Source organism: Oncorhynchus keta, chromosome 10 (assembly GCF_023373465.1).
Source record: "Oncorhynchus keta strain PuntledgeMale-10-30-2019 chromosome 10, Oket_V2, whole genome shotgun sequence".
Lineage (NCBI taxonomy): Eukaryota > Metazoa > Chordata > Actinopteri > Salmoniformes > Salmonidae > Oncorhynchus > Oncorhynchus keta.
Window position 1 is genome coordinate 20747031 of NC_068430.1, and position 12850 is coordinate 20759880.

Consider the following 12850-nt stretch of genomic DNA (forward strand, 5'->3'; position numbering starts at 1 on the left):
CTTGTTTTAGTTTCTGTCTGTAGGCTGGAAGCAACAAAATGGAGTCGTGGTCAGCTTTTCCGAAAGGAGGACGGGGGAGGGCCTTCTATGCGTAGCGGAAGTTAGAATAACAATGATCCAAGGTTTTACCAGCCCTGGTTGCACAATCGATATGCTGATATAATTTAGGGAGTCTTGTTTTCAGATTAGCCTTGTTAAAATCCCCAGCTACAATGAATGCAGCCTCAGGATATGTGGTTTCCAGTTTACATAGAGTCTTATAAAGTTTGTTCAGGGCCATTGATGTGTCTGCTTGGAGGGGAATATATACGACTGTGATTATAATCGAAGAGAATTCTCTTGGTAGATAATGCGGTCGACATTTGATTGTGAGGAATTCTAAGTCAGGTGAACAGAAGGACTTGAGTTCCTGTATGTTGTTATGATCACACCACGTCTCGTTAATCATAAGGCATACCCCCCCCCGCCCCTCTTCTTACCAGAAAGATGCTTGTTTCTGTCGGCGTGATGCATGAAGAAACCAGCTGGCTGCACCGACTCCGATAGCGCCTCTCTAGTGAGCCATGTTTCCGTGAAGCAAAGAATGTTACAGTCTCTGATGTCTCTCTGGAATGCTACCCTTGCTGTTTCTCTCTGTTTCTCAAACTAGACACTCTAATGTACTTCTCTTCTTGCTCAGTTGTGCACCGGGGCCTCCCACTCCTCTTTCTATTCTGGTTAGGGTCAGTTTGTGCTGTTCTGTGAAGGGAGTAGTACACAGCGTTGTACAAGATCTTCAGTTTCTTGGCAATTTCTCGCATGGAATAGACTTAATTTCTCAAAACAAGAATAGACTGATGAGTTTCTGAAGAAAGTCTTTGTTTCTGGACATTTTGACCCTGTAATCGAACCCACAAATGCTGATGCTCCAGATACTCAACTAGTCTAAAGAAGGCCAGTTTTATTGCTTTTTTAATTGGTACAACAGTTTTCAGCTGTGCTAACATAATTGCAAAAGGGTTTTCGAATGATCAATTAGCCTTTTAAAATGATCAACTTTAACAATGTCTACACTGCATTTCTGATCAATTTGATGTTATTTTAATGGACAAAATGTGTGCTTTTCTTTAAAAAAAATGAAATTTCAAACTTTTGAACGGTGGTGTATGTTAACCTTTTTGGGAGATGCGATGGATCGTTGAGGATCATTCAATATTCCCTTTTGTTTTTCATTAAAATCATGTGAAGAGTCAACTAAGGTTAAATTCTTAACTACATTTATTTAATTTTTTTCTATTGGAAGTTATTTAATCATTTGCAATAATGTCTACTTATGGTGAGGTAAAATGTTTCTGTTTCTGTTTCCATATGATGTGGTAAATATATCCAATGCAAAACACATCTACATTTAAATGGTATTAATATTAATTTACATATATTTACATATATTCCTGTTAATTCCCATATATTCCCGTTTCCACCTCTGAATATTCCCCAAGATGTGCAACCCTAACCCCTTGCCCCTCTCTCTCCTCTCGGTTCCAGAATAACGCCTCCAAGCTCCTCTTGGCCATCATGGAGAGTCGCCATGACAATGAGAATGCAGAGAGGATACTGTACAACATGAGGCCTAAAGAACTGGTGAGTGCCATGTATTGGTAGTCAGATATACCTGCAGCATGGCATGGCACAGGGGACATTTTTAAGGGGAAGTTACCTGACGGTCTGGTTTGTGACGTTCATATGCAGGTGGAGGTGATAAAGAAGGCCTACATGCAGGGAGAGGTGGAGCCGGAGGAGCCTGCTGAGGAAGATGAAGATGGTGAGGAAGAGCATGCTGCCTCTCCACGAAACGTGGGCCACAACATCTACATCCTGGCTCATCAGGTACTGTAGAACGCTGACTGACTGCATGCAGCTTTATACACCTCCTGTAACAGCTCCTATACAACCTATAAACGTATTACATCAGAGCTCTTCCACTCTAACCCCCTTTAGGTGCAATTCAGCTCTATTCTATTAGTCTATTCAAGTAGTTATGTGGGTGAACAACACAGACAGTTTCATTTATGTAAATAAAAATGTTGATCCCAAGGTATGATGCCCAGCATGCTAGTGTGTGAAAACTGAATAGTCCACATATTGTACACAAACAGTGGCATGTACTGTCAGATGCGTCTGGTGTTGCAGTGATCTGGTGTCAGTGTCAGTTCCCTGTCCCCACAGGCAGCTAGAGGAAGTTCCAGAACACACCTACTGTAACACATTTCATGCCACCTATCAGATACAATGAGGAAAAATAGACCCCAAAAAATGAAGTTGGTGACTTAGAAGACGCTGATTGTAAATTTTGACCAATGACAGTACAATAAAAAATCATAAGTATAATGTGATACATCACCTGATTGCATTGGTGCATTCATGCAATGCATTGGTGCGTTCATCCAGTTGGCCCGCCACAACAAGGAGCTGCAGGCCATGTTGAAGATCTATGGGGAGGGGGATGATGCCTTGGAGTTCTATGCAAAGCACACAGCTCAAATTGAGGTCAGTCATTTTATCCATCTGTTTTCACCATGTCGTTTTCTGTTTTATTACCCCTGTACTAACTTTGGTGGATTGCAACATGTATTTTGGCAATATGTTTTGACTTTTTGTTATCGTAGGCATGTGACAGTCATATTGTCTTTGTTTGCCTGCTGTCAGTATTTTGTATGTTATTAGGGAAAGAATGCTGTCATGGAAGAGCTTATCAAATGAGTGTTCAAGGTGTTGTTCTTTGCTTTTATGCACACAAACAATCACCTTCTTTACTCCTCTTCACTTGTATTACAGTCTATTATAGCCAGATCATGTCTTAGCCAGTTTTCCAAGATGAAGAACAGACAACAACATGCCACTGTCAAACCATAAAGTTTTGGGCCTACCCAGTCCAGGGCCTAGAGTTGCCCATCCTCCCCCTGAGAGAGAGGGTTTGTGATGGGCAGCACTGGCTGCATGTGGTTGTGCCCAGATTGTGCGGCTGGATCGCACCATGGAGCAGATAGTCTTCCCCGTGCCCAACATCTGTGAGTTCCTCACCAACGAGTCCAAGCTGCGGGTGTACTACACCACAGAGCGTGACGAGCAGGGCAGCAAGATCAACGACTTCTTCCTGCGCTCCGAGGACCTCTTCAACGAGATGAACTGGCAGAAGAAGCTGCGAGGTACTCAAGAGCCAACCACTGGTAACGCAAACACGGTTCCCTGTGCGTCTCTCTCCTTACCTCTCTATACTAGGTACCTGCTTTACATGCCCTCACCCCTCCCTGACCCCTCAGGGCCCCTCAGGAGACTCCCCAGGCTGGGTCAGGTCCTCCATGTATGGGCCAGAGACCCACCCTGAACCCTGGAGGAGAGAGGGCATGTAAAGGTTATATGTTAAGTTAAAGTACATAACATAAGGTGGATAAATGTTAAGATATTTACAATGTAAGGTTGCAGGGCTCCAGACTAACATCTCCCTGGTGTCACTGGTCCCACTAGCTTTTTCAATTGGTGGCACTAGCCAATGATTTGGTGGCACCCAAAAACACATTTCTGCAGCGTCCCACAATAGAATACATTTGAATCATAATCTTATACAGTATTTTATATAATCTCATTATAGAGTCATTCACAATGCTTTATTAAAAACTGAGATGGTATTTCATCTATACATTGTTACATCTAACCTCCCTTTAAAAAAAGGATGATAATTCTTCCATGGGGAGAGAAATATTTGCTGTATTGTAGCTTATCTCATGCTATTTTACACATTTTGCCATGAGCCTGACATTATTTTTTACTGTTTTAAATTTCAGGGATTCTTGAAAGACGGGACAAACAACTTTTTTCCACAAAACAATTTGAAATATATATTTTGATACAACAAAGTATCAGCTATCACAAATCAAATCAAATTGTATTGGTCACATACACATATTTGGCATGTAAAGGAACAACTTAATAAAAATAAAACATATCAGAAAATGCAACTAACTGGATTTATGTCTCCATCAGACAGCATAAAAAGCATTACATTTTTTAGTTGATTGTCCAACAAGTATATAATGGCCTTGATTGTTTCATTCTAACATTAGATTATTCAAATACAGTATGTAATACAAATCTCCAAACTTCTTTTTGTTTTGTTTTATAGCACTATTAAACGGTCCAGGGCAAATTTGATTAGCATTTTGGCATGTTTTTCTAGATTTAGAACATAAAACAACATTTATAAAGCAAACATTATCCCTTAGGTCTAGCACAGCTAATTCTTCAGTTGATTAAACATACTGTATGTTACAGAACAGTGATTTTAAATATTTTTTCAGAATATTAACAGTAAATATGCTACATCAGTGACTGAGTTGAAAAACCACTGACAGAGAGTTGACAACAGACACTCAAACTAGACATACAGTGCATGCAACTCAATATTAGGAAGGTGTTCTTAGTGTTTGGTACACTTAGTGTATCTTGATTGGATAAGTATTCAACCCCTGAGTCAATACATGTTTGAATCACCTTTGGCAGCAATTACAGCTGTGAGTCTTTCTCTGTCTAAGAGCTTTGCACACCTGGATTGTACAATATTTGCCCATTATTCTTAAAAAAAAATATTCAAGCTCTGTCAAATTGGTTGTTGATCATTTCTAGACAACCAATTTCAAGTCTTGCCAAAGGTTTCAAGACGATTTTTAAGTCTAACTGTAACTAAGCCACTTGGGAAGATTCAATGTTGTCCTGGTAAGCAACTTAAGTCGCCTTGTGTTTTAGGTTATTATCTTGCAGAGCGGTGTATTTTTCTCCCAGTGTCATTTGGAAAGCAGATTGAACCAAGTTATGGGCTACCGAGTGGCCTTGTGTTTGACGTTATTGTCTTGCAGAAAGGTGCATTTGTCTCCCAGTGTCCGTTGGAAGCAGATTGAATCAAGTTACAGGCGCCCGTGATTGGGAGTCCCATAGGGCGGCGCACAATTGATCCAGCGTAGTCTGGGATAGTGTTTGGCAAGGGTTGGCCGTCATTGTAAATAAGAATTTGTTCATAACTGACTTGCCTGGTTAAATGAAGGTTAAATAAAAATATGTCAATTTTTCAGTTAATATCCATTATCATTTTTTCCCCTCTAGGATTTTACCTGTGATTAGCTCTGTTACATTTTTTATATCCTAAGAACTCCCTAATCCTTGCCGATAACAAGCATGCCAATAACACGAGGCAGCCACCACCATGCTTGAAAATATGAAGAGTGGTACTCAGTGACATGTTGTGTTGGATTTGCCCCGAACATAACAGTTTCTATTCAGCATGAAAGTTACATTTCTTTGCAGTTTTACTTCAGTGCAGTGGTCAACAACCGGTATTCCTAGTTGACCAAACATTTCTGTAAAAAACAACAACGATAAAGCATTGTTTTCGCGCTGTTGGTGGTGGGTGCACTTGATTTTGCAGCCCTAGTGCCGGGAAGGCAAAGTGTTCCCATTTTGAACCATTTCATGTGTCTGAAGGTAGAACCCCGCCTACCCAACAGGCCCAGAAAGCAAAGCAAGTGCACTTGTAAGCCTACCACTTGCCAATCAGATAGCACTGATCACCGTGTCTGCACTGTTTCCTCATGCCATAGACTGTAAAAAGAAGCCTCTAACACACTGCAATGTTACTTTGAGATTTCCAAACTTTTTAAACCATGACTGAAGAGAAAATTAACAAATACAGCAAAGGCCTGCTGTTGTGATGAGTAAGTTCATGTTTAAGTTGTTATTCAGCCCTGTCAACAGTTTGTTCAACACTTTTATAAGCCATACAAATTGCGTTCCCGTTGGTTACACTCACGCTATAACCAGTACTGCAGCTGCAATGAATGAGTATAGCAAAGTGCTTTGATTATTAGTGGCTTGTGTCTTTTTTAATATCTTGGAATATTTAACTGTCTCTGGTCATAGGAATAACAACATGAATTGGTGCATAATGCAGTGCGACTTGAGTTTCGCCACATGCTGGAAGACTGTCCCCTTTTCTTAGTGGAGAAATGCTTTTAATTGGTTAATGTTGCATAGGCATACGTTTTTTGAAGTCATGTTTTGAGCGGTAGATCTCGGCTTGCATTTTGACTCAGTGATCTTGATTCAGAAAAGGTTGGTGACCACTGCCTTAGTGACAAATTGAAAACATAATGCATGTTTTGAAATATTTGTAGTCTGTACAGGCTTCCTTCTTTTCACTCTGTCATTTATGTTTGTATTGTGGAGTAACTACAAAATTGTTGATCCCCCCTCAGTTTTCTCCTATCACAGCCATTAAACTCTGTTTTAAAATCACCATTGACCTCGTGGTGAAATTCCTGAGCAGTTTCCTTCCTCTCCGGCAACTGAGTTAGGAAGGACGTCTGTATCTTTGTAGTGACTGGGTGTATTGACACACCATCCAAAGTGTAATTAATAACTGCACCATGCTCAAAGGGATATTCAATGTCCGTTTTTATTTTTGTACATTTTTTTACACCAATCTACCAGTAGATGCCCTTCTTTGCGAACCATTGGAGAAACTCCCTGGTCTTTGTGGTTGTATCTGTGCTTAAAATTCACTGCTCAAAATAGGAACTTTACAATTATTTCTATGTGTGGGATACAGAGATCATTTAAAAATTATGTTACACACGATTATTGAAAACAGATTGAGACCTTGCAACTTATTATTTTACTCCTGAAATTATTAAGGCTTGCCATAACAAATGGGTTGAATACTTATTGACTCAAGACATTTCAGCATTTCATTTTTAATTATTTCGTAAAAACTTCTCAAAACATTATTCCACTTTGACATTATTGGGTAAGGTGTGTACATCAGCGACACAAAATCTAAATTAAATACATTTCAAATTCAGGCTGTAACACAACACAGCTTTCTGAAGGCACTGTATTTTTGTTTAATACAAACATTCGTAAAATATGGAAAATTATTAATTTGAAGATCTCTTATAAAAACATAACCATTCTATCAGATCTTTCAGCACTCTGACGGAGTTGACAAAATGCCATTTTTCTTCTTCTTTCAAGTGGTATACACAGTAGCAATTTTGTTTTCCATAGTTGATTTATTACTCTAAAACCAAATTAAATGTAATAGAATATTCATTTTGGTTCAAATATATCAGGCAGATAGAGTTGACAGTTTATGGTTGTAACCATGGTGAATCCAATATTGTTTGTTTAAATCTATCAAAAGTAGAGCACTTTCCAGATTATGAGTGGTATTGTTGCACTACATGTAATCAGGACATGAATAAGGGGTCCTTATGGTATAGCTGACCCTGACGGAGTTGACCAAATGTCCGGGGACATCTTTTAGGAATCACAGTTTTGAGAGAAATATTCTTTAAAGTTACAGAGGGCTATTGTAAGAAACTGCATAAGAGTGCTAGAGGCGTCACTACAGACCCTGGTTCGATTCCAGGCTGTACCACAACCGGCCGTGATTGGGAGTCCCGTAGGGCGGCGCACAATTGGCCCTCCATCGTCCGGGTTTTGCCGGGGTAGGCCGACATTGTAAGTAAGAATTTGTTCTTAACTGACTTGCCTAGTTAAATAAAGGTTAAATAAAAAATATGTAAAGATAATTTTTCAGTTAATATCCATTTATTAACAGTAAAAAAAAACGATTTAAACACTTTTTCCGCTATTTTGGGGGGGGATTCTTTGCTCATGCATGACAAGGGGATTTCCAGGCATAGAGCCGAAATGGAAATTAATAATATTGAAAGTATTTAGAAATTTCCCAAAACAAACCTTTCCCCCATAGAATTCCCCTAAATGTACATTTTAAACTCAAATAATGCAACAAAATATATTTTTTAGTTTTACAAAAAAAAAAAACTTTACCTGCCGAACAAGGATTGTCCCAACTTCAAGAATCTCTGAGCTAATTTCCTGCTATTTTCCACTTTTCCATAAGGCTGAGAGAAAATTATGCAATTTCTTTCAGATGTGTTCATATGCTATCCACAACCCCCAAAAATGGGGGCTGCCTCACCTTGCTGGGGCTGTTGGGATATGTGCTACGCCAGTAATACACACACAAATAATCATATGGGATATATTCTGATTGTTTACTTCACCGAGTACATGTGGTAAAGGAGGGAGAGTATAGATAGCTAGGCAAGAGGCTGAGCTTCTCTGAGAATATGGAATGATCCTCTCCCAGGGTGTAATGAGATTGAAGGTCAGTCTGAGTGGGTATCTTCCAGAGAGAGTCAGTCCAGAATCCAGCAGACAGTCAGTACAGGAGCAGTCCAGGACCGCAAGGGTTGAGGCAGAACAGACTGAGAGAGTAGGTAGTCTGCAGACATGAGCGATCTATAGGACTGCTCCCTGGTGTAGGAAATGACCAGACTAGGCCTAACTACTGAAGAATGGGATCCAGACACCATTAGAGTGACTGGGGGAGAGAGTGATTCAAGAGAGCTAGAGAGGAAAGGAGTTTCTGAGGAGGTAGAGGATGAGACGCTTTGAAAATGAGATGTCTCTCAGAATCTGTTTGCAGACACTAAGCCTGTGACGGAAGAGTCATTATCTGAATAAGCATTGTCCTACAATAGTAACTCATGGTGCAATTGTTGGAGCTCTCATCACCAAGTCTACCCACCCAACGTACCCCATGTTGCACATCTAGTAGGGCGTCTTCTTATTGACGCCTAGCATCTGATCCCTTCATCCCCCTTCAGGCTGCGGTCATTGTATGACTGCACTCTTTGTTTCCTCAATGGGAGCGTGTTTCTGCCTGTCTGTCCCTCTGTGAGCCCTGTACTGCAAGAGGGGACTGTACTCTGACACACATGGCGCACTTGTCTTATCTGAATGAATCAGCAGCACAGCGACTGAGAGAGCATGTTGTTTCATTGGTGCATGAGTGCGGTTGCTGCTGTTTATAAAAGTCCCCACCCTTAGTTCCTCTTTTCAAATGAAAAATGGGTTGACTGTTGAGATTACGAGTTGAAGTTCAAATCCCCAGGTTTGAACAGTACTGAACACGCTCCAAAATCACCCAATAGGTTTAATATACACCAAATAAGCATGCTAATTGGCTTTGCACCCTTTTGATGTTTGGGAAACACTGCCCTACTGTGTATCATGCTTCAGCTGGCACAAACAAGGCAACAACTTCAGTCATTTCCTGCATCATTTGCAGGATAGTCACAAGACATCCCACTTGCTGCAAGGAAAAACTGATAAGTGAATCACCCAATCACCCCATGATGTTTGGGTACCAGTTAACAATAACCTTACTACAACTAACCAACTGATACAACATTGTCACTCCTTCCCCCTTTCAAAATAAACATACTTGACATACAGTACCAGTCAAAAGTTTGGACACACCTACTCATTCCAGGGTTTTTCTTTGTTTCTACTATTTTCTACATTGACGATGATAATAGTGAAGACTTCAAAACTATGAAATAACACATATGGAATCATGTAGTAACCAAAAAAGTGTTAAACAAATCTAAATATATTTTATATATTGTTCAAAGTAGCCACCCTTTGCCTTGATGAAAGCTTTGCACAGTCTTGGCATTCTCTCAACCAGCTTCATGAGGTAGTCACCTGGAATGCATTTAAATTAACAGGTGTGTCTTGTTAAAAAAATAATTTGTGGAATGTCTTTCCTTCTTAAGGCGTTTGAGCCAATCAGTTGTGTTGTGATGAGGAAGGGGTGGTATACAGAAAATAGCCCTATTTGATAAAAGACCAAGTCCATATTATGGCAAGAACAGCTGAAATAAGCAAAGAGAAATGACAGTCCATTACTACTTTTAGACATGAAGGTCAGTCATTCTGGAAAATGTCAAGAACTTTGAAAGATTCTTCAAGTGCAGTCGCAAAAACCATCAAGCGCTATGAAGAAACTGGAGCTCATGAGGACCGCCGCAGGAAAGGAAGACTCAGAGTTACCTATGCTGCAGAGGATAAGTTCATTAGAGTTAACTGCACCTCAGATTGCAGCCCAAATAAATGCTTCACTGAGTTCAAGTAATAGACACATCTTAACATCAACTGTTTAGAGGAGACTGCACGAATCAGGGCTTCAAGGTCGATTTGCTGCAAAGGAACCACCACTAAAGGACACCAATAATAAGAAGAGACTTACTTGGGCCAAGAAACATGAGCAATGGACATTAGACCGGTGGAAATCTGTCCTTTGGTCTGATGAGTCAAAATTTGAGATTTTTGTTTCCAACTGCCGTGTCTTTGTGAAACGCAGAGTAGGTGAACAGATGATCTCTGCATGTGTGGTCCCCACCATGAAGCAAGGAGGAGTAGGTGTGATGGTGTGAGGGTGCTTTGCTGGTGACACTGTCTGTGATTTATTTAGAATTCATGGCAAACTTAACCAGCATGGCTACCACAATATTCTTCAGCGATATGCTGTCCCCTCTGGTTAGCGCTTAGTGGGACAATAATTTGTTTTACAACAGGAAAATTACCCAAAACACACCTCCAGGCAGTGTAAGGGCTATTTGACCAAGAAGGAGATGGAGTGCTGCATCAGATGACCTGGCCTCCACAATTGCCAGACCTCAACTCAATTGAGAAGGTTTGGGATGAGTTGGACCGCAGAGTGAAGGAAAAGCAGCCTACAAGTGCTCAGCATATGTGGCAACTCCTTCAAGACTGTTGGAAAAGCATTCCTCATGAAGCCGATTGAGAGAAGGCCAAGACTGTTGGAAAAGCATTCCTCATGAAGCCGATTGAGAGAAGGCCAAGACTGTTGGAAAAGCATTCCTCATGAAGCCGATTGAGAGAAGGCCAAGACTGTTGGAAAAGCATTCCTCATGAAGCCGATTGAGAGAAGGCCAAGACTGTTGGAAAAGCATTCCTCATGAAGCCGATTGAGAGAAGGCCAAGACTGTTGGAAAAGCATTCCTCATGAAGCCGATTGAGAGAAGGCCAAGAGTGTTGGAAAAGCATTCCTCATGAAGCCGATTGAGAGAAGGCCAAGACTGTTGGAAAAGCATTCCTCATGAAGCCGATTGAGAGAAGGCCAAGACTGTTGGAAAAGCATTCCTCATGAAGCCGATTGAGAGAAGGCCAAGACGGTTGGAAAAGCATTCCTCATGAAGCCGATTGAGAGAAGGCCAAGACTGTTGGAAAAGCATTCCTCATGAAGCCGATTGAGAGAAGGCCAAGACTGTTGGAAAAGCATTCCTCATGAAGCCGATTGAGAGAAGGCCAAGACTGTTGGAAAAGCATTCCTCATGAAGCCGATTGAGAGAAGGCCAAGAGTGTTGGAAAAGCATTCCTCATGAAGCCGATTGAGAGAAGGCCAAGACTGTTGGAAAAGCATTCCTCATGAAGCCGATTGAGAGAAGGCCAAGACTGTTGGAAAAGCATTCCTCATGAAGCCAATTGAGAGAAGGCCAAGACTGTTGGAAAAGCATTCCTCATGAAGCCGATTGAGAGAAGGCCAAGACTGTTGGAAAAGCATTCCTCATGAAGCCGATTGAGAGAAGGCCAAGACTGTTGGAAAAGCATTCCTCATGAAGCCGATTGAGAGAAGGCCAAGAGTGTGAAAAGCTGTCATCAAAGAAAAAGGTGGCTACTTTGAATAATGTCACATATAAAATATACACTACCGTTCGGGTTTGGGGTCACTTAGAAATGTCCTTGTTTTGAAAGAAAAGCACATTTCTTGTCAATTAAAATAACATCAAATTGATCAGACATACAGTGTAGACATTGTTAATGCTGTAAATGACTATTGTAGCTGGAAACAGCTGATTTTCTTTTAATGGAATATCAATCAATCAGTCAAATGTATTTATAAAGCCAGCTGATCAGCTGATATCATCTGTCACAAAGTGCTGTACAGAAACCCAGCCTAAAACCCCAAACTGCAAGCAATGCAGGTGTAGAAGCACGGTGGCTAGCAAAAACTCCCTAGGAAGAAACCAGGCTATGAGGGGTGGCCAGTCCTCTTCTCGTTGTGCCGGGTGGAGATGTATCTACATAGGCGTACAGAGGCACATTATCAGCAGCCATCACTCCTTTGTTCCAATGGCATGTTGTTAGCTAATACAAGTTTATAATTTAAAAAGGCTAGTTGATCATTAGAAAACCCTTTTGCAATTATGTTAGCACAGCTGAAAACTGTTGTACAGATTAATGAAACAATAAAACTGTCCTTTAAACTAATTGAGTATCTGGAGCATCAGCATTTGTGGGTTCGATTACAGCCTCAAAATGTCCAGAAACAAAGACTTTCTTCTGATACTCATCAGTCTATTCTTGTTCTGAGAAAGGAAGGCGAGAAATTGGCAAGAAACATAAGATCTTGTGCAACGCTGTATACTACTCCCTTCACAGAACAGCGCAAACTGGCCCTAACCAAAATAGAAAGAGGAGTGACAGGCCCCGGTGCACAACTGAGCAAGAGGACAAGTAAATTAGAGTGTCTAGTTTGAGAAACAGATGCTTCACAAGTCCTCAACTGGCAGCTTCATTAAATTGTTCCCACAAAACACCAGTCTCAATGTCAACAGTGAAGAGGCGACTCTGGGATGCTGGCCTTCTAGGCAGAGTTGCAAAAAAAAGTAATATCTCAGACTGGCCAATAAAAAAGAAAAGATTAAGATGGAGAAAAGAACACAGACATTGGACAGAGGGACTCTGCCTAGAAGGCTGAATGTGTTTACATGTGCAATAGATACTGTATGTGTATTTGCATCTCCTTTGAATCGTGACTTAGTTTGATGAGTGCAGCAGTATTGTGATGGTGGTGTAGTTGTAGTAGTGAATGCACTGTGTGGTTGTCTGGTGTAGAAGTGATACTGTTGACTGTCTATTGACT

At 40.8% G+C, this 12850-nt stretch overlaps 1 protein-coding gene across 13 annotated transcripts in view; it reads left to right on the forward strand.

Moving 5' to 3' along the window:
• Positions 1-12850, forward strand: part of LOC118388347 (inositol 1,4,5-trisphosphate receptor type 1-like) — a 152357-nt gene that overhangs the window by 94724 nt on the left and 44783 nt on the right. For 7 of the 13 annotated variants that reach the window (XM_052526645.1, XM_052526648.1, XM_052526650.1 and 4 more), the window contains 4 exons: positions 1525-1620; positions 1729-1866; positions 2428-2526; positions 2993-3227. In XM_052526645.1, the coding sequence (XP_052382605.1) occupies positions 1525-1620; positions 1729-1866; positions 2428-2526; positions 2993-3227 (568 nt within the window). Of the gene's footprint in view, positions 1-1524; positions 1621-1728; positions 1867-2427; positions 2527-2992; positions 3228-3821; positions 4116-12850 lie in introns of those variants that run through there. The other 6 variants (XM_052526649.1, XM_052526653.1, XM_052526657.1 and 3 more) reach the window with 3 other exon arrangements.